The following is a 26,743-nucleotide window of genomic DNA, read 5'->3' on the forward strand; positions in this document are numbered from 1 at the left end:
ATGATCATGCTCATAGGGCCTGTCACTCAGTGAGTGGTCCCAGTTATCTTGAGGCCTAGTGCTGGGAAGATGAGCCCTCTGAGGAGGGTCAGTACCCTAGAACGCTGCCTGGGTATTGAGGAAAGTGGTGACTTCGGCTCCTTACTCCAGATAAAGAGGGCAGGCACCCCATATAATGACAACAGAATTTTTAGATTGTCACATACATGCACAGTGATCCCATCTTAACTGTGCAAAGAGGCTCATCTCATCCCCATGGTAGTTAGTCTTGTCTCCCACCACTCTGCTGCTCAGCCTCATGGTCAACCTTCCCCTCACATCCCATGTCACACTGTCTCAGTTATTTGTGTGACTATTTCCAGTTATTGTGTGAGTTCCTTGAGGGTAGTGGCCATACCTCTCACATACTTTCCATCCTTAATGCCTATGCGGTGTCTGCTTGGAACAGAGTAGGTGCTAAATAAATGTTAAGCAAATTTAATTTAATTAGATGCCACTTTAGTTACTTTTCTTGTATAAGAGACAAGGGATAAATGCAGTGTTAGTCTTTTTTTGCCTTGAGCTTTGTCATCCAAAATTAACATAAAATCTTCCCTCTAAGGCATTATGGAGTAGATAAGGCTTAAATAATAAATAAAGATGATGTATTACTTCATGTAAATTTACAGGTGTGCCTGGATTCTATGAATTGTTTCTAAAAGCCCATAAAGAGCTTGGATTTAGGCATATTTCAAATGCCTTACAGAAAGCCGCAGTGATCTATTTTATAAGAAGCAAAAAAAACCTTGATAATGAAAACAGTCAACTTGATCTGATCTCTTTTGCAAATTTAGATTCATTTCTTCAAGTGTTTAATAGTCATCCTGTGTTTATTAAATTGTGCTGAGGACGGGGGAAGAGAGAGAGAAGTTAAAAATGATCACAATTGGAAGCAGTTGACAGAAGTCATGCTCCTTGCGTCTAATGCCCGAGATGGTCATTTGAGCAGATATTCCAAGTTCAGTGACAAGGCAATGAGCATTGAAGAGGATGGGGTGGGAGTCCTAGCATCTGTATCTGCCTGTTTATGATGTGGATTCTTCCCACAGATGTTACACCATAACTCTTAAGAAATAAAACACAAGTTCAGCAAAATTTGCAGAAAACAAGATGAATATACAAAAATCAGTTGTATTTCTATACAATTTTAAATGAACAATCCAAAAATGAAATTAAGAAAATAGCATCAAAAGCAATAAAATACTTAAGAATAAATTTAACAAAAGAAGTACAAAATGCATACTCTGAAAACTATAAAACATTGTTGACAGAAATTTAAGATCTGGGTAAATGGGAAAACATCCCCTGTTCGTAGATTAGAAGCCAACATCGTACCACACAGTGCTCCCCAAACTGATCTTCAGATTGAGTAGTTCCTGTCAGAGTCCCAGCCGACTTTGTAGAAATTAACAACCTAATTCTCAAATTCATATGGAGTTGCAAGGGACCCAGAAAGCTAAAACAATCCCGAAAAAGAAGAAACTAGGAGGACCCACATTTCCAAATTTCAAAACTTATATAAAGTGATAGTAATTAAGACAGCATACTACTGACACAAGGGTAGACAGAGATCAATGGAATGGAATTGCAAGTCCAGAAATAAACCCACACGTCTGTGGTCAACTGATTTTTTTTTTTAATTAAATTTATTGGAGTGACATTGGTTAATAAAATTATATAGGTTTCAAGTATACAATTCAATAATACGTCATTCATATATTGCATTGCGTGTTCACCACTCAAAGCTAAATTTCTTTGTATCACCATATATTTGACTCCCTTTATCCTATCTACCTTCCCTCCGCTTTCTCTCTGGTAACCACTGAACTGTTTGTTGTCCGTGTCCTTGAGTCCCTGTTTGTTTGTTGTGTTCATTTGTTGCTCTCAGTTTTATATCCCACATAAGTGAAATCATGTGGTTCTCAACTAATTTCACTTAGCATGATAATCTCAAGATCCATTCATGGTGTTGCAAATGACAGTATTTCATAATTTCTTATGGCTGAGTAATAGTCCATTGTATATATATACCACATCTTCTTTACCCAGTCATCTATCAAAGGGCATTTCGGTTGATTCCATGTCTTGGCCACCATGAATAATGCTGCAGTGAACATCGGGGGCATATATCTTTATGGATAAATGTTTTCAAATATTGCAGGTAGAGACCCAGAAAAGGGATTGCTGGGTCATGTGGTAATTCTGTTCTTAATCTTTTCGAGACACCTCCATACTGTTTTCTATAGTTGCTGCACCAATTTACATTCCCACCAGCAGTGCCCAAGGGTTTCCTCTTCCCCACAACCTCTCCAACACTTGTTATTACTTGTCCTATTGATGATAGACATTCTAACAGGTACGAGGTAGTATCTCATTGTGGTTTGATTTGCATTTTCCCTAAGAGCTAGTGAAGTTGAGCATCTTTTCATATGTCTGTTGGCCATTTGTATTTCTTGGGAGAAGTGTCCGTTCAGATCCTCTGCCCATTTTTTAATTGGATTGTTTTGTTGTTGTTGTTGTTGTTGTGTGAGTTCTCTATATATTTAGACCCTGTCGGAAGCGTCGTTTGCAAATACCTTCCTCCATTCATGTCGTTAACTAATTTTTGACAAGGGTGCCAAGACCATTTGATAGAGAAAGAAGCCAATCACAACAGGCCATTACTATATGATTCCATTTATAGGAAAATCCAGAATAGGGAATCTAGAAGATTAGTGAGTGTTTAGGGCTGGATGGGGGCACAGAGAGGTGACAGCTAAAGGGTTTAAGATGATGAAGATGTTCTAAAATTGACTAGTGGCAGGTGCACATACTTGTGAACATACTGAATAATCATTGACTCATATTTAAGTGGGAAAATTGTGTGGTATGTGAATTATATCTCAATAAAACTGTTAAAATAAAAAACAAAACCAAGCAACATATAATGGGATATAGCAAACTAAATTAAAGGTCATTTAAAGGACAAAAGGGGACATGTTAAAAATTATAGTAGGATTAAAGTGTGCAAGCTAAGAAAGAGGGATGAGCCATATTAAGAAGGATTAATATGCAATAACATGAATACAAATGTTTAAAAGAGCTTTAAAAAGAATGAAGATTAGAAACACAAAAGGGTAAAGGGTGAGCATAGAGAAGAAAAAGATTGTCGGAAAAGTTTAAAGCCTAGAAAATGGTGATGAGGGAACACAGTTTAAAATAGCATGATTTCTTTAAGTTAAAAGTGAGAAAATTGATTTAAGGACCTTGAATAAAAAATCGATGAATAATTACAATCATTAATAATTAAGATAAACAATATAATAATAAGATAAAAAACCACCACTTCCCCATATGAGCCTATCCTCTGTGCCTTTGCTGATGCCTTCCAACTTTGTCTGGAATACCTATCCTCTTCTGCCAGGTAATTCTTACATATCCTTTAATACCCTCCCCGCCAAATGTTAGCTCCTCTCTACCTTCCCTTGCTAGTCCCATCTTGCCTGTTTCTCATTTACCAACTCTGTATGCTGGCAGTAGGGCCCTGAGCGTGCTGTAGCTTCTCATTGGTCACCCAGCTGGATGGCATGCTGAGCACTTGCACGCATTCACCATTTCGTCCTTACCCCCAGGTTGGTCTAGATTTGTTGTTACAATTATCCCTGTTTTGTGGATGAGGAGCCTGAGGCTCAGAGTATAGCAGCTTATCCAGGGTAGAGCCAGAACTCCAAGCCAGGCTCGTGTGAGGCCCAAGCATACCGTCTTCCTGCGTTGCTTGGTCTCTCTCTCAGCAGGGGAAGGGACGCCGTCCTATTCATCTTACCTGTTCTGGGCCCAATGCAGAATAGATGCTGTGAAATTGTGTCAAAGGCCTCAAGCTATCTGACGTTTTCAGCCTGGGTGACTAGGTATGGCTCTTATTCTCAAGAGTTGTGTTTTCCAAGGTTGGAGTAGTGATAGTAGCAAGGATGAAAGCCCTACTTACTGAGCACTCCTGTCATGCCAGGCACTGTCCTGGCATGACACTAGTCCTGTCCCCATTTTATAGCTGAGCACCCTGAGGTACAGAGAGGTCATTTCGCTTGTCCACAGTTATACAGCTGCTGAGTGGCAGAGGCAGGTCCACCCTAGATGGACTGACTCCAGAGCCTATACTTTTAACCTCTGGGCATGGGCTCCAGCACCCTCTTCTGTCATTCTGGGAGCCACCCTTAACTCAGTGTTTCCAGCCCCTGGCCATCCTCTCTGCAGTTACTTAAGGGTGAGTTACCTCCTCAGAGTATCCCATTGGCTTGCTTATTGTTCGAGTCCCAGACTGTCTTAATGACTCCCTAGCACTGACCAGCCTGGCTCACATCCAGGGTGTGTGTGTGTGTGTGTGTGTGTGTGTGTGTATTGGCGGGGATTGCGGGGAGAGTAACACTCTGAATTTATATAACATCTACCTGGCTCACCAGTAGGACTTCCCCCTGGCTTGTGGCTCTTTAAGAAGAAATCTGTCCTGGTGCTTGTTTGTTCTCATCTTGTTTTTGTTCTTTCCTGGGATGATCACAGTTGTGAGTACCATTCTGCCAGGAGCTCGGTGAGAGTTTTCATTGGGAATTTGAGAAACAGGGGCTGTTGGTTCCACTTCATAGCTACTCTGGGTTTTCCTTTACAATGATACTTTCTGGTAGAAATTTGAAATTCTAACCTAGCCAGGTGGCCTAGTGTGGAAGAAAAGCCACTTGCTAGGTCTAAGACATTGGTCAAATCACTGGACCCCTCTGAGCTTCGACTTCCTTTCTCTTACAAATGGCAATAGTAACTTGCAGAGTCCACACATGATTAAGTAAAATAGCCCCTAAAAGCACCTGACACGGTGCCTGGCTACTACTAGGTGCTCAGTCAAGATTCACCCTTCCCTTCTTTTCTGGGTCTTCAAAATGTCTAAATTAAGCCATTATTTCTTCATGCTAAGGTCAGCCTGTCCTGGATCTTGGACACAAAAGAGCTGCATGATCCCTTTGTGTTGGACTGCTGATATCAGCACACCACATTTTTAGATAACCTGAAATCCCATGTGCTTGAAAGCTTGTGCAGTGGTTCTTTCTCCTGCCTTTTGTTCCTGGAAAGAAAGCCCTGCACCCTGGTGTCAGCGGTTGCCATTAGCAGGCCAGCAGTTCCTCAGGGAATTGCTGGTAGCTGAGGTGGCAGCTCAGATGGACTGCTAGGCTGTGTTCCCCTGCCTGGCTGTGCTGCCTGGAGTCTTCCTCTCGCTGCCTTAGCTGATTTGTGGTCTGGAACAGGCTCCTTAAAAAGGGCAAGTATGAGCTGAAGGGATTTTACTGGTAAACATTTAAATTCGGAGGCTGATAAAACTCTAGAACTGTGGGAAATATATAAAGGGCCAGTGAAACTAATCCCGAGTTGTCACCTGGAACCTGAAGCACAGGCTGCACTTCGTTCCTGTACCTGCCTTCTCTCAGGCAGTTTCCCCCTTGAGGCTGGACATCGTGGCAGCCCTAGTTTGCGGGCAGGATGGTTGAGGCTGAAGGAAGGCAACAAGCTTGCCCAGTTCACACACCAGCTATGGCAGGAGAGTGTAGATTCTTAACCGCTGTGCACACTTCCTCGCTAACAACATTTTGCAAAGTAAGGGCGCATACGACATGGCGCGGGGAAGGGAAACATTTCTGTGGTCGGTATGCTGAGAAGGACTGGAGCAGACATAGCTCGGGTGAGTGGCCGGGGTTTCCCACAGGAGAATGTCGGCACGGTTGGGATTTGCAGCAGAGCGGTCAGCTGCGTGTGTAGGATGGGCGGGGCTGCAGACCCCATGGCCCGAAACCTCACCAGCAACCGAGGGCGCGCAAGGCCACCCTCCACTCATGGTGCGCTGGAGACTTGCCTCCCTTGGGTCGCAAGCTCCTTGTCAGTCCTGGGGCTCACAGTGTCCAGTGTGATTGCAGTGAGCCACCTGGTCCTTGGGCATCACCCTCACCTCCCCCAGCCAACAGCCTGCCTGTCCAGGGGCCCTCCTGAATCCCATGCTCAGGACCGGAGCAGGGGCAAGTTCCCACCTATCTCCAGGAGCCAGGCCACCATGACCTTAGGCCAGCTATGGGGCTTTCCTACGTGGCAAGAAGGGACCAACTGTCTTTAATTCATCTAATGTTTGTCATCCTCTACACTGTGCCAGGTGCTGGTGATACCATTAAAGATAACTGCTGTGTTGGTTGGGAGCTTCACACAGCTTGGGCTTAAATCCTAGCTCTGCCATTTCATAGTTCCATCACTTTGAGCAAGTCACTTAACCTCTTTGGGCCTCAGCTTCCACATCTGTACCATGGGGCTTACAGAGGCCTGCTAGCCTCGGACTGAGATTTGTTGGGTTCATTCAGGTAATGCCCCTGGCACAATGCCTGGCCCACAGCAAGTGCACGGTGTTCGGGTCGAGTGATCGCTCCGTGCTAGCCTCTGTACAGACATTATCTGGGGTCACCCTAACACTAAGCTGTGAGATAGAGAACACTGTCATATCATTTTACCAAGTAGGAAACAGCTATATTAAATCATTTCCCCAAAGTTACAGAAATGGGAGATTGTAGAGCCGAGATCGATGTGCATCTGCCTGCCCCGGAGCCTGTTTATCCCCACACTCCTCTGACCATCCATCCATCTGTCAGCAGAGGAGGCAGCTGTGCCATTTGGAGAAGGCTGATGGAGTAGGTGTCCATGCTCTAGGAGCAGAGAAGAGGGAACAGTTGCCACCTTGATGCTGTGCAAAGCAGAGGCTTCAAGACCGAGAAGGGGTTTTTTTTGTTGCCCTTCGAGTCCATGAGTTTAGTAACATTTCTCCTCTTCCACTTGTGTTTATTTGGAGAGCTGCTCTGTGTATCTTTTCTTGGCTAATGAGCCCCTCAAGGAAGTTAAAAAGGAGTGGAAGAAAGAACATTGGGTTGCTGAGAACATGCCGGTCTGTTCCGCCAAGTGATGCGTTGTGCTGCCACTGACACAGAAGCCAGTGTCGCTGGCCCCAGGTCGCCACTGCTCTCAGTCACATGGACATCTTTCCATCCGGGGCCGTATGTCATCAAAGGTTTAGGGCCTGGGCTCTAAAGCAGACTTCCTGGTAAATCCTCATTTTCTAAAAGGTGAGAGTTTGAGCAAATTTCAACAGGATGGTAGCACCTACCCGCTAAAACTGGTGAGGACTCCTTGTATGTCACACATGGAGACCTGAGATCAGTGTCTGTGATGTGGCCTCCATTCAAAAACTGGTAGTTTTATTATTAGGAGCAGTCGGTTGTTCTGTGAGCACCTTTTAAGGGTGAGGTGAGGGGTTGGAGATTAGAAGGGGCTCGATTAGAGGACGGAGGGGAAGACCCTGTGGGGGTTGGCTTGGTGGTCAATGTTCTGCCTGCATGCTGGGTGAGCGAGGGATCAGGTGCCTCTGACCCAAGGGAGGACCCGACCCAGTCACCCGAGCCTTGAAATAGTTTTCATCCATACAGATGGGCCCAAGAGTCCCCTCTTCCTTATGTCTCCACTCCCGGTTACTTTAGGCTCCCATCCTGGGAGTGAGAAACTGAGGGAAGTCAGGCGCCTAGAACCAAGGGCAAAGCCATGGAAAGCAAGAGAACTGAGAGAGCATGGCAGGTGCAAAGGGAGCCAAGGCCTGAGGCCTGGACTGTGACACGGGCTTCACATTTCCACTGTTGAAAAGTCATGAGCTGGGGGCTTTTCTGTCCCGTTGAGGAGTAAAGGGGAGTCAGTCCCAAGCTGGTGCCTCAGGACTGTCAAGGCTGCCCATGTTCCTGCTGACCGTTTGCCCCAGATTGGCGCTCCTGCAGGGTTCTGGCCGGTCAGCCTCAGCAGACCTTATTCTGAGGGTAACGCTCTGATGAGTTCGGGGCCCTGAGATGCTTTCTTATTTGTAAACTTCACCTGTAAGCCAGCCAAGTACTCTGTCTCCACGAGACTCCCCTGCCTTAGGGTGGTTGGACCTGACCTGGCTCAGACAGCAGTCTGCGAAGCTCTGGTGTGGGCATTTCGCACCCCACAGGAAGGCCCATTGTGGCCACGGCTCCAGCACAGGAGGTGCTGGGTTGCAGAGACCGGCTTTATGGCCACCATCCCTTGTGATGGTTCCAAGGATTCTGTACCTCCATGTGTTGTCGAAAGCTGCTGGAGAAACCGTCCGTTTATGTTCAGTAACAATTACCACAAACTTAGTGACTTAAAACAACACGGATTATTATTTTACAGTTATGGATGTCAGTAGTCTAAAATGGGTCTCACTGGGCTAAAATTAAGCTGTCAACAGGGCTGTGTTTCTTTTGGATGCTCTAGGAGAGAATCCATTCCTTGGCCTTTTCCAGTTTCTAGAAGCCACCTGCAGCCCGTGGCTCAGGGTTCCTTTCTCCCTCTCCAAACCCAGCAGCATTACATCTCCCAATCTGTCACTCTGCCTCCCTCTTCCCAAGGGCTTTCTGATATTACACTGGGCGCATTGGATGATCCAGGAAAATCTCAAAACCTCTGACCACCACCATAACAAAAGCTTTAACGTAATCACACCTGCAAGTCCTTTTTGCCACAGAAGGTAACGTATTCATAGGTTCCAGGAATTAGGGCATAGACATCTTCGAGGGACATTATTCTTACTCTACACTGTCACAAATCATAGGACATCTTAGTGCATAACCCTTTCTCCCATGTTGGAGACCTGTAGCCCTGCCCAAGTCACTTTACCTCTGTCACTTGCAAGCTGTTGGATGCAAGTTAATTGAGCTCTCTGTACCTCAGTTTCTACATCTGTAAAGTGCCTTCTAAGGTTGTCAGGATCCAATGAATTAGCACGTGTAAAGTGTCAAGATGTTTCAGTTTTTCCTTGTACCTTTCTCTCATTCTAGCCATAGGCACACACTGTCATTTTTCCTACACTGTGCTTTTGGAGGTTGAATATAGGTGCAGTGTGATTGAAGGCAGGCGCCAGCCCACAGTGTGTAGTGGCTTATCCAGGTATTGCCACTCAGTCTTCCATCACTGCTTATTATTATTCATAAAAGCTAGTGCTATACAGAATGCTGCGTTATAGTGGCAGCTTCACCTCTTTGGAGCTATTTTCTTGGACTAAATTCTCCCACTTGGAATCACTGGGTTAAGGCCTCCCAAAATGGCCAGGAAGGGTTGTAGAACTCATTCACACCTGGATATGGGCTCACTCAGAGAAAGATGGTTTTCATTCTTTCAGCAATACTGCTTGTGTGCCTCCTGTGTGCTGGGCACTGTTCTGGGGGCTGGGGAGGTGATGTGAAAAGACAGGCATGGAGCTTGTCTCAAGCAGCAGGCTGCTGTTTGTCTAATCAGACTAACATGGCACCTTATTATTCCTTTGCATTTCTTTGTTCACTAATTATATTAAAAACAAAAGGCATTTTATGGAGTAAATTTTCAGGTCTTGAGCCCGAAGACATGCAGTTTTAAATGTTCCAAACTCGATGCTGTGTATGACCTTCCTCTGAGCCTCTGTCTCTGCTGAAGTCCCCTCCCCCTACACAACGCCGTTTTACTCATTGCTGGAAAACATGTGTTTGCGTTTCTAGGGACTGACGTCATGGTGCGCTGCCTCAGGCTGCTGAAGGAATTCAAACGGAAGGTCGAAGACGACCATGACCAGGATGACGACGACGACGAGGAGGTCATCTCCAAGGCAGTGCCTCCGGTGGACATCGTGTACGAGCGGGACATGCTCACGCAGACCTACGAACTCAGTAGGTCCTGTCCTCACATCCGTTTCCGTGTGGTTCCCGAGCATTTGAGTCGAGAGATGCTTCACCCACATGTCAAAAGAGGGCTCTGCTCTTGAGAATGTAACACAGAGGGAAGCACCCCAGTTCCCTTGAAAATCTTAGGCTTTTGGATCAGATCTGAGTTTGAATCCCTGCTCTGCCACTTGTTAGCGCTATGACTTCAGCAAGGTCTTCAAGCATCATCTGCAAAATGGAGATAAAATCAACCCTAGCACGTAATGAGGACTAGGATTAAAATATTTGGTGTAGTGCCTGGCATGTAGATAGCACTATAGCAATTAGCTATTAATATTATTACTCAGAGATTTGAGAGCCACGTACTGTCTTCTAAAATTAGTCTGGAGTCGCTGCAGGCTGGGAATTCTAGTGATGAAAGGCTCACCCTTCATCGAGATCTCTAAAATCTATGAAAGACGGCAGCGACCTAGTGCCATAGGTGGTGTGGCCAAAGGTCCCTGTGAGGAGGAGGACGGAGCAGGTGAGGCGGCAGCAGGAGATCTGATTCAGCCAGCAGGTACAGAGACACTGGCAAATCAGCGCAGCTTGTTTGGACGGCCATTTGGCAGTTTTTATTACCTCTTACACCACTCAGAATAGGTTCCTCAGAACCCCGTTTGGGAAAAGCTGCCCTTACCCATTTTACCCCACCAGTAACATATCACTAGTTCATTATGAGAACACATCCCAGTCACCTCTTTTCATTCTGATGTTTATTTTCTACACGTACAATACGGCAGAACCTCCTTTATCCAGATTGGTTTTACCTGGCAGCTGCAAGTGTGTGATGGACCAGGAAATAAAGGGGAAAATATTTCTGAGCAGTCAAAGGTCTTTGGTGTACATTACTGGAGGGACTTGCTGCCACCCTGCCTCACTCCTAGCAGGTTCCTTCCTAGAGTCCCCAGTCCCCAGTAGACCCGTAAGCTTAAAAGGGCTTTTTCTTAGAGAGAGATACAATAACAGCACTGAGCAATGACTATGTAGCAGGGCAGGAGCCAACAACTAGACAATCATCTGCTGGTCATTTGGATAGGACCAAATAGCGTGATTTCTTTTCATAGTCCCTGCTGACCGATGACTATTATAGGACACTACAGTAATCAGTGTCCACGATGCCTCTGAATCTACTGAGAAAGACAGGGAAAATTTTAAAGTTCTTAATTAAAAATTATCTTAATGCTTTTTAAAAGAGTTAATTTCATTTATCTGAAAAAGTTCATTCATGTGCAGGAGTGAACTCCCTGCTACTGGGTAAAAAAATTGTTATTGGAACTTAGTAGATCAGCAGTTGATCGCTTGACTTACTGTTTTAACATGGAAGAGTCAGATAGCGAGCCCTTAAAATTGGCTGTGAGCAGTATTGTCTAGAGATTCTTGGAGGGAGGGAGAGAGGAGGCATTTATTTTTTTCTGTTGGTTGGTTTCACTGCATTGAAATGTCTGCTTTAAAAAGGTGGATGGAATTGGCTTGTGCAGAATGACTCCTTTGCAGAGGTTGGGGTTCAAGTATATTGTTTCACACAGTTGAACGCAGAGGCACGAAAGGAATTTCCCAAGCTGAAATCCGAGTGGCCATGAATGTGGGAAAACTGGAAGCAAGAATGCTGTGTCGTCTCCTTCAAAGATTCAAAGTTGTCAAGGTAACACCGAGTGTCCTCTGCACAATTCAGTATCTTTGGATGTGCACACAGTGGAATTATGGAGGAATGTCTCAGCACCTCAGGAAATGAGGCAGGCCTGCCATCTCTGTCAAGGAGGCAAATGGCTGCCCTGGGGGCTGAAAACAGCCACGGGCATGTCCTATTTCCCCCTCACTGTGGTTTCTGTTGGTTTTTACTTTTTAAAAGATGAATGAGTAGTCAGCATTGAAAAGTCAGCAGATGTGGCAGCACAGGAAGCGCCCTCCTGTGTGGGGAGCCAGCTGAAGCTGGCTGGCATCCAGACACCCCTTTGGACAAAGCAGGTGCTCTCCAGGGCTCCACAAGCCCCGCCTCTCTTTTATGTTACTTGTCTGGCTCCTGGGGACATCGAGCTGGCTAATTATACATGTCTGGCATTCCCCTTTCAGAACTCAGATCTGCTGTCTCAGCCCTTTAAGCTTCACTCTCTCCTTGCCAACTTTTTGGCCATTTTGCTGGAAGAGAGTATTATAGTCAAGCTAATAATTGTGGGGCACGTGGCACTTCCATGGCATGTGGTTGGTATATAAAAAAAAATGTTATTCTTTCTGCCATTAAGGGCCCTGGGAGAGCCCCTCTTCCCTGTCTTAGAAGATAGAATGAACGTGGATCGGGGTAGATGATCTCATCATCAGTCCCCCAGGCAGTGGCTGAATGTTGTCACCAGTCTGTGACAACAGTTCTGAACTGTCGAATTTTGCATAACAAACACTGCCTACTAACCATTTCTTTTAGGCCTAGTCCTGAGCCAGGCATTGGGGACATGCAGAAGACCAAGTTAGGGCCTCATCCTCAAGGCGCAGACACACATTGGGGACTGCGATTCAGAACATTATCCTCCACAGGCCTGTAGAAGCGGGGCCTGAGGGGTGACGAGGCAGGAAGCCGTATGAGGGAGCATCGATGGGGCCTGACCTGGGGCCCAGCGGTGAGATGGAGGGGTTGCAGGGGAACTCAGGAACGATAAGGAAATAGACACCGACGCCACAGACCCGTGGGTCACGGGAATGCCTGTGTGTCACAGCATCCCCTTTTGAGTGTGATTAAACTCATCTCACCCCCCAGGGATTCATGGAAGACGAAGGGCGGCAGCGGACTACCAAGTACATCTCCTGCGTGTTCGCGGAGGAGAGCGACCTAAGCCGGCAGTATGAAAGGGAGAAAGCCCGGAGCGAGCTGCTGACCACAGTGAGCTTGGCCTCGGTGCCGGAGGAGTCACTCCTGCCCGAAGGAGAGGACGCTTTCCTCTCCGAGTCGGACAGCGAGGAGGAGGGCAGCAGCAGCGGCAGCAGGAGGAGAGGCAAAGGATCACAGGCGGACGTGAGATCCTCCAGCGTCGGTATCGGCACCCAGCCTCATCACTCCACCCCCACCAAGGGTACTGGGCTCTCTCGGGGCAGGGGCAGGGGTGCGCCCTCAGTCTGAGCTATGCTAATCTTTCCTTGCTCCGGGTGTCTTCAGAAAACAGGCTGTTAGGTTCAGCAGACACATGAGGATATCCTCGGCGCTGTCCTAATTCGGGACCTGTTGGTGTCATATGCATCACATCATCATAAGTTTAGAGGATACGGTCATGTGATCTATCTCTTTTCTGCTTGCTGTTCTTACTATTCAAGGGATGGAATTTCATAAATGTCCCTTCCCTCCGACAACTTGAGAACCTCTTAAGTGTTCAGTTTAGTTTTAGAAGACTTATTTTTAAACATACGAATGTGGTGCTGATGACAGATTTGCAAATCTGATATCCAGCTAAGAATGGGGCACCGTGCTGCTTGCTTGGTCCACTCCGTTCATCTTTAAACTGACCAAATGGACTCCTTCGGCCTGTGTGGGTCAGTCTGGTCTGGCTGCTGAGTGTAAATCCCTCTCATGCCCGCCTTGATGTGGCCGCAGTTCACTCATTCTACTCCTGCCCTCCACCACAGGTGGCTGGAAGGTGAACTTACACCCGTTGAAGAAGCAGCCATCTTCCTCCCCAGGAGCTGCCGAGGAGAAAGCCTGCTGGAGCTCTGTCACCGGGGACGGCCTCCTGGACACCAGCAGCTCCTCAGACCCCAGCGTGCCCTTTGGCTCCAGCTGCTTGGAGAGTAACAGTGGCGACATAGCTGTGATTGAAGAGGTCAGGCTTGAAAACCCAAAGGTGAGAGCTCACAGTGGGAGCCTGTGGCGGGCGGACATCAGCCTCATCAGTTCTGTGCTTAAGAATCACAACAGCAACAACAGAATCAAAAAGCACCAGATGCCAAGTGCCTGCTCCGTGCCAGGCCATGGACTGGTGCTCTGTGGGGAGTAAGGAATTGCTCATTTACATACCACCTGCATGCAGCTTTGCCCTACCGGAAATCACCTGCACTATTATTTATAGAGTTTTTAATTTCCAACAACTTACTCTTTTTACTTAAACTTATTTTGCAGGGAAGATTTGTAGGACCAGTTTAGATCAGTGGATCTCACTTTGGGTCCATTTTGCCCCCTAGGGGACATTTGGCAATGTCTGGAGACATTTTTAATTGTCGCGACTGGGAGTAGATGGTCCTACTGGCATCTAGTAGGGAGAGGCCAGGGATGCTGATAAACATCCTAGAGTGTGCAGGATAGCCCCCCACAGAGAATTATCCAGCCCAAAGTGTTGACAGTGCCAGGGCCGAGAAACCCTGCTTTAGATGAAAGGCCAGTGTCATCACCATAAAAAGAAGGTAAACCATAAAGTGGAAGTAATGAAAATAAATCTATATTAGTACATTCTGGCCAGATACTATTGTATGTCAGAAGGTTAAAGATTCACTCGAATCAAACCAATACTTTTTCATTGGTGTAATTAGACAAATTAAAAGACAGTTGACGCAGGAACCCCTTTCTCATTATATGATTCAGTTCACTGTCCTTTGTCACCTTACGTGCCTCAGATACTGCTGGAGATGCCTCCTGCACTTTAGAAACACAGGGTCAGAGGAGGAGACACTCAGAACAGGACAGACCTGTGATCAAGATGCTGTCACTGGTGTTTCGTTCAGGCTTCACAGCAGCTCTGTAAGACAAGTGTCAGCTCTGGTCCAGGAGGAGGGGAGTGTTGGCCCTAGGGATTGAGTGACGTGCCTGCTCAGTTCACAACACAGTGAGGAAGAACCCGCATGTGCGGAACCCACCCCGTCCTTGCTTCTCCCTTTCCACATGGAGGCCTGTGCTTCCGTATTCTCCCTATAGCAGAAGTGATGGGGTGTGGGGTGGAGAAGGTTTTCTGTGGCTTTTTCTAGAAACTTTTGGCCCTTTCCTATTGGTTGGATGCCATAACTCCTCGTTATCAAGACATGATTGATATTGTCACTAACTGAAGAACCTGGTCTGCCGGGCAGATCCCACCTGCTTTCTCTACTCACCCACCTCTGCACCTTCTAATCAGGTCCCCGTGCTTCCCTCCAGGTCCTGGAACTCCTGTTGCTTGCTTCCCAAGCAACAGGAGCTCAGCCCTTTCATTTCTTCTTAAAAATCTGTCCCCAAAGTAATGGCAGGATCTTTTGCATACCTGCTAAGAGGAGAGGCATGAACTATACTATCTGCAGGTCCCTTGGCAAGGCATGTTTTTGCTTTGCTCTCCAGCAGCCCCATGAAAGTGGCCACATTTACTCCTGTGCATCTCCTCCAAATGTTTACTTTGAAATGCAAGCGAGAGCAAAGGTCTTTCTGCCCCTCTTGGGCCCCTTCTTGAATCTTTGAATATTTCACACCTCAAGCTCTTCTGGCTGCATGAAAGAACTGGGCCTCCTGGGAAAGCCAATAGAAGACAAGGGAATGACCTGTTGTGACACTGAAAATGAGTAGCTTCCTTGAGTCAGTTCTCATTCTCCTGAAAGCTCCATTCCATGAGAGAAGCGTGGCCAGCAAAACAGGCCCCGGGCTGCCATGTGGTGCTGATTTATGCCAAGTGGTTTGCAAGGAACATGTTAGAGTTGGAATTTCCTTTCTGGTCGAGGGCGCACTTTTTGTCTGTACTATTTTTGATCTGAGAGCTGATGGAACAAGTTCATTTAAGCTCCTAGAACACAGAAAGGAGCCATGGAGACTGGTGGGCATTTTGGCAGGGACAAGAGGAGAACACTGATCTTTCTCCTCCCTTTGTCTTTCCCTCACTGCTCATCCTCATGTACCCAGGGCAGCCTGTTCTGAACCCAGAAGCCTGCCTCTGCGTCTGCCTTTTGTTCTCAGAGAGGCTTCCCATGGCTTTCTGGATTTGGAGTCGGAAGCCCATGAGGCAGAGCCTGTCCTGGCACATGGTTACTTCCCCTCACTGAGCCCTGGTTTCCTCTTCCGTAAAATGGGAACTGTAATAATAAGGTGCTTGAGAGTTTTTGATGAAAAAGCCTAATAGAATGACTGGCAGGGAGTCATCCTCAGCATGTCAGCTTCTTCCCTTCTGTTGCAGAACCAAAAAAATATAATAATAATCGAATGACTGCTTTCTGCTGCTTTAGGAGGTGCTGTAGTACATGCCCCTAATTTCTGTTCTGAAACCAGCTGATCTTCATAAATTTCCAGGATCCTCTGCTGACAGATGTCTTTGCCATTTCAAAGCATTGAAATAGTGGGGTACTAGAATCCTGTTGGGGAAACAGTCTTCCTGACTTCCTCCTTAAAGCTTGTGCACAGAAATTCCACAAAGAGAGAAAGTGCACCTGCAGGAGTGGTGCTTGGCCCCCGAAGTGTACTGAGCTCGTTGTATTCTTGTGCTTTTGGTCCCTGTTCTAGGAGAGTAGCAGTTCCCAGAAGACTGGGAAGCACGGCCCGGGCCAAGACAAACCCCATGAAACTTACCGACTGCTGAAACGCAGGAATCTGATCATAGAAGCTGTCACCAACCTCCGCTTAATCGAGAGCTTATTCACGTAAGGGGTAGTCCGTCTCTCTTGCACTAATAACAAATCTCATGCCGATTAGTCATCACAAGCACAGAAATGACCAAGAGGCGTTTGAGTCTCTCTTCCCCTATATAGATTCTCATAGTATCCCTTTGTGGTAGAAAGGATTTACTTTGTTCTCGTGATCTGACAAGTGTAGACATTGAAAAATATCAAGACACTCGACAGGGAGAGGTGATTGAACGAGAACTAGGAGTCCTGGGGAAAGTACATGTGCCATTCTCCTTCCTTGGAAATTTAGTGGTAGTGAAGGGGTCAGAAGAAACTTAGGCAGGTAATAGCATCGGCTAAAATCTTACGTGAAAGCAAAAACAAAAGAGACACAAGAGAACTTCTGCGTCTGGGGCGCCCCTGTTCATACAGAGGCTCTGCACTCTGGCTTGGCCCTTCTGCCGTTACCACTACCTCCTGGGCAACGTCTTCATGGTTTCCAAGGCACCCAGTGTGAAAACCACTCGACTGGAAGGAGCATTACCTTGAGTCAAGGACGCGACTTCTCTAACTAGGTGATGGGGAGGCCATCTGCAGACACTGCTGCCGAGGGCCCCTCTTCTCTGCAGGGAGGGGTTTGGCTGTGTGTTCCTAATGTCCCTTCTGGCCCTGCCATTCTGATCGGTGATTTAGAAATCACCATAGTGACTCAGTAAGATCTAGAGAGTAAGACATATGAGGAGAGGAATCAAAAAGAGCTCCTGAATTGAGGATGTCGACGGTGGTAACCTGGAACATTTCTCACTGGGTGTTAAAGTAACTTGGAGACTTAGTAAAGACAGATTTCCATCGTGGTGCTTAGTTTCCTGGCCATTATTGTCACAAGTCATGTGATCTCTCTTTAGTTCCTAGTGGAAAGCTCAGAATATGAACCTGTTGTAAACGGTGGGTGGTCTTTAGCTAACTATCTCAAAGAGATGATCTTACTTCCTCAAGAAGCCAACCTTTGAAGGGTGAAACCCCCTTGAATTCCTCTCTCGTTTCTGCTGGTAGGCACGTCTCAGTTGCGTCAGGTGAGAAAGGCCTCCATGCTGAGACCAGAGATACTAACTGCTTGTTCTGTGATGCCCCAGGATTCAGAAAATGATCATGGATCAGGAGAAGCAAGAAGGCGTGTCTACTAAGTGCTGTAAGAAGTCCATTGTCCGCCTGGTTCGGAACCTGTCTGAGGAAGGGCTCCTAAGGCTGTATCGGACAACGGTTATTCAAGATGGCATCAAGAAGAAGGTAACCACAGGCTCTCTGATGCCCACAGAGGCAGCTGGGTGCTGCTGGACACTTTCTTGTTTGGCTTCTCATATCCTTGTTACTTCTCAGTCGTTCCTTTGTTGTCAATAACTCGGAATTTCCCATTATGACTCCTAATTTGGGGAACAGGGATCGTCCCAACTTTCTGGGGAAGCTGGAAACAAGAAAAAAGGAATCATGTGCTTGGATCTTAGAGCAGCATGTACAGCCCAAGGCAGGTGTCCAGCCCTGCAGCCTGCCTCGACCAAATAGTGTGGGGAGAAATTAAGCAACATTTAAGAGGTGGAAAATTTAGACTGAGCAGCAAGAACATTTTCCACAGACATCTGAGGAAACATATCCCAGAGGATATGATGGCAGCCACTCAATTAGGATGCACTGCTGGGGTTATCTGATGGGAAACAATATATCTCTTCTGTCTCAATTTATTCGTTTCTGTAAAATTTAAAGTTTGAGGCCATTCCCATAGCAACCATAGCTCAGCGGCTTTGCACTTAATTTAAGACATAAATTTTTCAGGGTCAGAGTAATTTGAGAGCCCAGCTGGGCATTGGGACCAAAGGACAGTCAGTTGTAATTTCCTGACCTTTTTTCTGACTGCATTTTAAATCTCTGCCTTAAGAAAGCTCCGCTTTGATGTTTTGTTTTCTTAATAAAATGGCAAGGTCATTTCTGTTGTTTTACTTTATCTTATTTATTGAGACATTTGAAATTTGAAAAACAGAGCAATACGAAAAATGACTTAAGAAATACAGTTTCTACCATTTCTAGTTGGCAGTGCTTATCAGTTTTTATATCTTCTAGGAATCCCCTTGACCTTGCTCCTCTCCCATCCCCAGCCAGCCTGCCACTCATCCCCTTGAAGGACAAAAGCCCCAGCCCATCAGCTACAACACCTCTGATTTCCATTGATCTTCACAGAGCAGGTCTTTTGGACGGGCACCCCTCTTAGAGCAGAAACTGAGGGCAAGGAAATCTCTCCCAGTCTAAGAGTGGAGAGGGGCAGTCTGTCCAAGGTACCCACTGTGTCTCCAGCTCCTATTTGGCTCCGTATCCACCAGGCAGTATGGGAGGGAGCAGGCCAGGGGTCGGGGTGGGGAGTGAGTGCCACAGGTACAAGCTGAGGATCACGCAACCTCAAAGATGTAGGCGCTGAGTTCTGGGGGCCTCTTGCCATAGGTACTACTATAGTGGTACCCCATTTTTCCAGATGGAAAGGGCTGCAGTGTTATATATCCACCTCCAGAATAAGCTTAAGTGTTTCAACAGCACTTTGTCTGGCACTTGGAGTCTGAGCTGCCACAGGCACCTCCTTATCTCCTGGAGCTGCTGGCCAGAGATGCTGTGCACCAGCATCAGCCTTTGCCTTGGCTCCTGCATCTGGCTGCCCTGTCCGTTGGGCCTTTGGGAAGTTGGCTGGGCCATTTGGCTGTGGAAGGTGGGGAAATAGGAATGCTTTGTATGTGCACTGGGCTTTTAAATTCTCTGGGTGTTGCCTAACAGTATCTCATTCGAGCCTCATGAAAACCATAAAAAAGTTGTCAGGGCATGGGGGAGGGGTCCCCATTTCACAAATGAGGAGCTGAAGAGTCTGAGCCAGGTGGCCTTTTGGGGTTTCCATCTAGGCGTTTCTGCATATTCCCAGTGATCTACCATCTCTCAGGCCATTTGGGGCAGGAAGCCTGCTGACCGGAGTTACCATTGAGAAAGCCTTACCTTGCTCTCTCCTGCCAGTGACAGAGGGGCCCTCCAGGGTCCCAGGCCATCGTGTCTGCCATCTTTTACATAGCTGTCACACACCCTTCTGCTCAGTTCCACCAAGTGATTTCCATTTGTCATCCTAGTTATCTCTCCTGAAATGATAACCACTCCAACTGTTCAGCTTCGGTACCTCAGAAAAGGTAAAACAACAAAAGCAGCTCTAAATCCTCTGCCAGTTTATTTAGAAGCGCGCCTGGCGGGAGTCCCAGGACGGCACTCTCAGTGAGGGGAGATGAATGAAAGCCGCTTACCTTTTCCAGATGGAAGCCCTCAGGATTCACGAGCGACTGTGGTGAATTTTCAGATAGGAATGGGGCCTCAGCCCCCGAGGTAGATGCTGAAACCAGTGGGCCGTGACACCCCGGTGAGGGGACTGCAGGGAAAACCGTTTTATTCCCAGGCCAGAATTCCTCGCCTGAGCAAAGTAGCCCATTACTAATGGCAGCTCAATCACTTGAGGGATTTTGATGCCAGAAACAGAGGCCAGCTGTTCAGCAATGCACTTTGCTTGTCTCTTAATACTTTTGGAAATGTCAGTGAAAACAGGTGTAACCAGTGCTCCACTGGGAGCCGAGTTGTGGAGCTCAGTCCTCCATAGCTCCTCCCCTGCCCTTTGGGACACTGCCCCTTCTCTGCAGGTGGATCTAGTGGTGCACCCGTCCATGGACCAGAATGACCCTCTGGTGAGAAGCGCCATCGAGCAGGTTCGTTTCAGGATCTCCAATTCAAGCACAGCAAACAGGCAAGTGACAGCACCCACGAGAATTCAGTGAAGCTGCCTAGGTCTCTGTCTTATTCTGAAAGCCATTTTCACGAAAGCCCTTGGTTTATTCTTGTGTAAGATTAGTGAGTTCACTGGTATGGGGTTTGTGGTCCATGAGCCTCTAGTCTAACATGGATCAATTTCTGGATTCTTTAAGAAAGAGAAAATCTTCACATTTTTAATTCTATTCTAATTGTGGACAGAGCAATTAGTGAAACTTGCTCAGTCTCATAATGGCTCAAACTGATTCTAGTTGCCTCTCTGAAGTCGTCTTTAATTCAGTTCATAAACCGTCCAATGGACTGAGAGAAAACTCAGGGGTGGGAGAGAATTCTTAGCTGGGTTTAAACCACAGGTGGCCCAAGGATGAGCAGAGGCCCAGATCTGGCCTGCAGACACGAGTCTGTGTGGCCTGCCAGGCTTTGGCCACAGGTTCTTCGAGTCAGATGTCAGTTAAGTCCCTGATTTCTGGCGTGAGAGTGTCAGAGGACCTACCATATTGGGCTCCCTTTCTCATAAGGCGGCACCTGCCCTGTAGATGGGGGTGCCACTCTCCAGGTCACCACAGTCCTCACCATCCCCCAGTGTCTAGTGATCTGACACTTTTTATTTATTTTATTTATTTACATTAGCCCCTACAGGCAGTTGAATTTCAAACCTCAGAACCAATGGCTTCATCTGATTCATGAGGACAGACCCTGTCCTTTCTCTCAGTCCTTGGTTTTCCCAGCATAGTATTGGTCTTATATTTGGACTGCAGGGTTAAAGCACCCCAGCCTTCAGTACCTCAAGGGGAGGCCGAAGAAGAAAGTCAAGGAAAAGAGGACTCAAGCGGATCAGGAGACTCCCAGCCGAATGCTTCCTCTAAATCAGAAAGCGGACGGGTGAAAAAAACTGATGAGAAAATGGGCATAACCCAGCTTAAGAATTACAACCCTGTTGTAGGTAAAAACCAGCTTCTTGTCAATGTCTGATTATGTTTCATTTGTTGTTCGCATGATGCTCTTTGAGTCCCTTGGTATTCTACATTTGAGCACAAGGCTGCGGTCAGAGAATCAGGTCTGAATTTCTGGCTGGGTTATGTGGGACTGGTCACATGACCTCTACCAGCATCAATGTCCCTATCTTCAAGATGAGAGTGATTCTCGCCCAGCATACCTCACAAGACTTTTGCAAGCCTGATGAAATTATGCTAAATCCCAACATGAGGAATTAGTCACAAAAATTAACTCCTTCTGCTGACTATCCTTGGGCTGGAATATTCTATAAACCACAGAAAATCTCCACCTCTCCTGACTCCACAGCCTTATGGTAGTTACAGCCATTGGTGAGTTTGAGCATTCATAAAATTTTCCCAGAGTCAAGAGTCTAACAGAACCTCCTCCTCCCTCATCCCTCACCCCTCCCCACCCCCTGCCTCCTGCAAGCCACTCTATTTCAATGTGTGCTGGGCAAGTATGATGGCAGGGCTTCATAATCAATCGGTGCTTTACTCTTCTCCCGGTCATACATGTGAGTGTTGGTGGGGAGGACAAAGGTGACTTACCAGGACACGGACCCTGTCAGTCATATAAAATGTCTGGTTATGGGACACAGCAGACTTGGGGATTCCAAGCAGAAGAGGCCGTTTGTGTGACTTCCCTTTCTGAAGGCTATAGTCATGTAAGCATGGCCTTTACTCTCAAGGATTCACAGAAAAGTCCAGACTGACAGAGAAACATGAGCATGAGTGTATGCCACTGAATAGCACATTCATTTGCATAGACAGAAGGCAGCGAGCATGGTCGTCAGGCCACACATGACTGGTCACTTGTCCTTAACGCCCTGTTCCTGTGTCTCCCTCGTCTCTCACATCTTCTCTCTCACTGAGGAAAGCCAGAGAACACTGTGTTTGAATAAACAAAGAAATAAGCTACTTGAAAAGACCTAAATTTGGGAATATTATGCACAGCCCCCATCAAGCCCAGGGTCCTGTGGGTCTGTCAGGCCCTCCGTGGTGGCTCCCTTCCCCGTTACACTCTGGCTCACCTCCCACGCTGTCTTCCTTCCTTGCGCCACCCTGTCGCTCTGGCCTCCTGGCCCTTCCTTGAATGTGCCAAGCACACACGCGTCTCTGACACCGTCCATCTGCCCTGGGATGCGCAGCCCCAGGTCTCTGTTCCTACCCCGCCCCCGCCATCACTGACTTGAGGACCTTCCTCAAGGTCTCTGCGGAGAAATACAGTCCCCCCGCTCCCTCCTTTCTTGCTTTATTTTCTACACCAGCTATTCCATCCAATGTATTATTATAGGTATTTTGTTATTGTCTGCCCTTTCCGGCTAGAAAGTAACTTCCATGAGAATAAGAACATTTGCTGTCTCCCTGGCACCTGGGACATGGTGGCACTTGGTAGTTTTTAAATAAATTGAACCGATTTGAATCTGGGATTTTTCAAGCACTGCCCTCCCCCTTTCTTGCCTCAGTTCCCGGACTTGGGCGTTCTCTGGGGTTTCTGCCCAAAATGCCTCGCCTGCGGGTAGTCCACATGTTTCTGTGGTACCTGATCTATGGGCATCCTGCCAGCAACACGGTGGACAAGCCGGGCGTCAGCAGTGAAAGAAGAACGGGAAAGCAGGGACTCGGCAGGGCAGGAGCCCCTCCGTCCTCCGGAAATGATTTGGAGGCTTCCTCCGACGCGCCACCTCAGGACAGCCAAGATGGAGCCATCTGGGAGGCGGAAGTGGAGCTCGCCACAGAGACAGGTGAGATGCCCCAGGGCAGGCAAGCAACAGTGGGATCTAGAGGGGGCTTTTGATAGTTCCTTCTTATCATCTGAACTGGCTGAATCCCTACACTGGCCTGATCAAAATAAAGACTCAATCCAGACCTTCTGAACCTCTGGGCTTCCTGTCTGACAAGGAGAGTTTTGCCCAAGTTTGTGGTAAAAAGGGACCAAGACCTAATAGGAGGTGATATCACTATCATGACTTGGACCCTGTCTCTGATTTTCTCCTAGTATATGTGGACGAAGCCTCATGGACGCGCTATATTCCTCCCATTCCATTCCACAGAGACTTTGGCTTTGGCTGGGCTCTTGTCAGCGACATTCTCCTCTGCCTGCCCCTCTCCATCTTTGTCCAAATTGTACAAGTCAGCTACAAGGTATTGGTGACTCCAAGGCTATCACAGGGGCTAGTCCCTCAGCTCTAGTCCGGAGCTTGTGGGGTCAAGCAAAAGCTTTAACACTTGCAGTTGCCTGAATGGATGGATGGGTGGGTGAGTGGATGGATGGATGGATAGATGGATGGATAGGATAGATAGTAGATCAAAGAAAATGCTTCAAAGACTTGTTTTCTAGATAGATCGATCAATCGGAAGACAGAATGACAAGCAGTTATGGTATAACAATAAATTATGTTTTTAGAAATTTGGTAAATACAGAAAAAGGAGAAAATACAAATTACCATAAATATTACCCATAACTTCATCACTCAGAGAGCTATCACTGCTAGTGTTTTTGGTACATTTTCTTCTAGTCTTTTTTCCCTATACCATGTTTTTGCATGTGTGTATATATGTGAGATCTTCCTTTTTTTAAAAAACTAAATTGAAACTATACTATAGTTACTCTTTTATTATCTGTCCTTTCTACTGAATGATATATTTTCCACATCATTAAGTAAATTTATAGTATTCCTTCTTATGCGCATACCCCTAATTTATTTAACCAATATTTTATTCTTGAACATTAAGTTCTAGTTTTTTGGTATTACAAATGACATGTAATGAATACTTTTTGGTAGACATATTTGTGGGAAACTCCAAAATCTTTAGGGTAAGGATAGAAATAGAATCACTGGTTTCATCTTTTTTTAATATAAATGAATATATTCCCATATCATCCCCCAGAAACGTTTTAGCAATTTGTGAGCCCACCAGCAGCATCTGAGGGCACCTGTTTATTACACCCAGAAGGGTGGCAGATGAGCTGGAAAGGAGGGGTGACAAGATTGAAAACAGATGTGGGAGGCTTAGTGGGGCAGGAAGGAGGAGGCACTATCACCATGAGGCCAATGGGCAGGTTCAGAGAGGCTGCAGCCCAGAAAATAGTGATGTTTTTTCATGATTCTTGCAATCCACCTTGGCCTTGAGGGTGAGCTGAACCTGAAAATCACCTCTTAGGTAGACAACCTTGAAGAGTTTCTGAACGACCCTCTGAAGAAGCACACACTGATTCGTTTTCTCCCTAGGCCCGTCCGGCAGCAGCTTCTGTACAAGAGGTGAGGTCCCTAAAGCTGACACAGAGTGGCTGAGAGTCCCAGCAAGCCCCTAGAAGTTAGGGTTCTGAATCATTAGTGACCAGGAGGAGGAAAGGTTTCTGCTTTGCCTGTGGTAAAGACGCAAGGTTTTCATTAATTCACTCACCTGTGAGCCATCTAGATAAAGCCCAGGGGCAAATGAAGTAAATTTTATTAAGTTCAAGACTATTTTAAAGTAAAATCTGCTGATAAAGACTGCAAGTATTGGCATGGTTATGTCCTTCTGTTACTTTTATTTTCTAAATCAAATCCCCAGTGTAGGATCAGTGCTCCATTGTTGGGTGAGAAAAGGGGGGTTCTGGGCCTCAGTCCAGTGCAGGCCCAAGACCAGTCCTCCAGGTTCCACCAGGTAGAAGAGGGGAGAGTAAGCGAGGCACATTCCTGGCCACAGGTGCACACCCCCTGATGACAGCCAAGAGTGTGTGTAATTGGAACCCGCCCCTCCCTTCTGTTTTCCAGACGGTACATATTTTCAGTAGTGGAGAACCTTCAGAGGCTGTGCTACATGGGGCTGCTACAGTTTGGTCCCACAGAAAAGTTTCAGGATAAAGATCAGGTAACATCTTTCAAGCCCAAAGGAGGGTGGTCCTGACTGTTAAACACGGTTTCCAGACAGCTAACCCAAGGCCGATTCTGAGACTCTTCTTGCCCCACCATATCTCTCTCGTAGGTCTTCATTTTCTTGAAGAAGAATGCAGTCATTGTTGACACCACCATCTGTGACCCACATTACAACCTTGCCCACAGCAGCCGGCCCTTTGAAAGGCGTCTTTACGTCCTGAACTCAATGCAGGATGTGGAAAACTACTGGTTTGACCTACAGTGCGTCTGCCTCAACACCCCTTTAGGTACTGTCTGTTTTCACCGGACCTCGCTGTTTTCTCTGCTATCTGCGGGATAACTGGAATTGCAGCTGGAAGAGATGACCAGGCGCCTTGTGATTTTCAGGCTACTCTACAGAGGCCTAGGGTGTCCTTGGGGCTCCCTTCAAAAAGAGAGTAGTGGGCCTTAAATGGGGGGGGCTCCCAGCCTATAAAGCAACATTTAGTCCAAGCAGCCCCACTTGACCTTTATTCATTTCTTTATTCAGTAGGTGTTTACTGAACACCTTGTGTGTGTCATTTCCTGTGCCTGACCGTGAGCAGTGAGAACATACCCCATCCCTGCCTTCATGAGACTTTATTCTCGTGAAGACACACACACATGCATGTGCGCACACACACGCATGCACAGACACACACACACACACACACAGGGAGATAGATCCGGAAGGTGATGAGTGCTGAGGAGGAAATAAACAAGATGGCACACAGGGTGATGAGTCAAGGGCATTTGAATGGGGTGAGCAGGAACAGAAATGAGGAGACATTTGAGCTGAATTCTAGACATTGAGGCTGAGCCAGCCATGCCCAGAGCTGGGAAGAGCAGGAGGAAGGGCAAGTGCAAAGGCCCCAAGTGTGGTTGGAGAAGCAGAAGAGGCCTGTGTGGGTGGGAAAGGTTGTGGCAGCTGAGATTGAGAAGTGGGCGGGAGCCAGACTCTGGGGCCTCACAGGGCACGGCAAAGAGTTTGAGTTTGTTCTGAGAGCAGTGAGGAGCCACTGGATGGTTGTAAGCAAGGAGTAATGAGGTTGCTTTTGTCTTTCAAAGCTGACCCTAGAACTGACAGACTTGCCCATGGGTGGGTGAGTCGGGCTTCGAGTGAGGCTTTTGCTTGTGCAGTTTGTCCCCTGACCCGTGCTCATCTCTCAGGGAGCCACACGCACTTCAAGCGTCACCTCTTCAAGAAAGCCTTCCCAGCACCTTTACTGTTGTCAACTCGTTTCATTCTGTGAATTCCTTGAGCACAGGAAATTTGCCTTTCATTCCTGTGGTGGCTCAAAGTGCCTGGTACACAGTCAGTGTCCATAAGCGTTTACCAAGTGACTAGAGGGTAGTTGGAGGCTGGAGAGTCAGTCCAGCGCGCTTTCCTTGAGGCCGGTTTCCATCTGGTCTTTCCTCGCCGCTCTACCAGAACAAGGGTGCGTGTTTGATTTGCACCTGGGAGAGGAACCTTTAATGGGTCCAGACAAATTTTAGAACAGTGTGTTTCACAAAATCCTCTGGCACTCATTAGTGAACCAGGCTTTTGCCAGTTCTGATTTTAAAAGTGCCCTAATCTCCCTACATTTTATACTTAGATAAAAATTTGTGAGGCAGTATGTTATTTGCACCAAAGTTTTTCAGGCTTGACAGTTGGCAAATTTCCATTCCTTTTTAGTGTTCATGAGCAGAAATG

General features: G+C 46.9%; 1 protein-coding gene across 1 annotated transcript in view; it reads left to right on the forward strand.

The window, feature by feature from the left end:
• GTF3C1 (general transcription factor IIIC subunit 1) overlaps positions 1-26,743 on the forward strand; it is a 68,510-nt gene that overhangs the window by 17,174 nt on the left and 24,593 nt on the right. The window contains exons 7-19 of the mRNA XM_039884684.1: positions 9,609-9,776; positions 11,339-11,454; positions 12,559-12,871; positions 13,419-13,633; positions 16,237-16,373; positions 17,471-17,624; positions 20,045-20,148; positions 20,930-21,114; positions 22,633-22,911; positions 23,166-23,311; positions 24,332-24,429; positions 24,928-25,024; positions 25,139-25,316. Of these exons, the coding sequence (XP_039740618.1) occupies positions 9,609-9,776; positions 11,339-11,454; positions 12,559-12,871; positions 13,419-13,633; positions 16,237-16,373; positions 17,471-17,624; positions 20,045-20,148; positions 20,930-21,114; positions 22,633-22,911; positions 23,166-23,311; positions 24,332-24,429; positions 24,928-25,024; positions 25,139-25,316 (2,190 nt within the window). The remainder of the gene's footprint in view (positions 1-9,608; positions 9,777-11,338; positions 11,455-12,558; positions 12,872-13,418; positions 13,634-16,236; positions 16,374-17,470; positions 17,625-20,044; positions 20,149-20,929; positions 21,115-22,632; positions 22,912-23,165; positions 23,312-24,331; positions 24,430-24,927; positions 25,025-25,138; positions 25,317-26,743) is intronic.

This window comes from Pteropus medius, unplaced genomic scaffold (assembly GCF_902729225.1).
Source record: "Pteropus medius unplaced genomic scaffold, Ma_sr-lr_union100, whole genome shotgun sequence".
NCBI classification, from domain to species: domain Eukaryota; kingdom Metazoa; phylum Chordata; class Mammalia; order Chiroptera; family Pteropodidae; genus Pteropus; species Pteropus medius.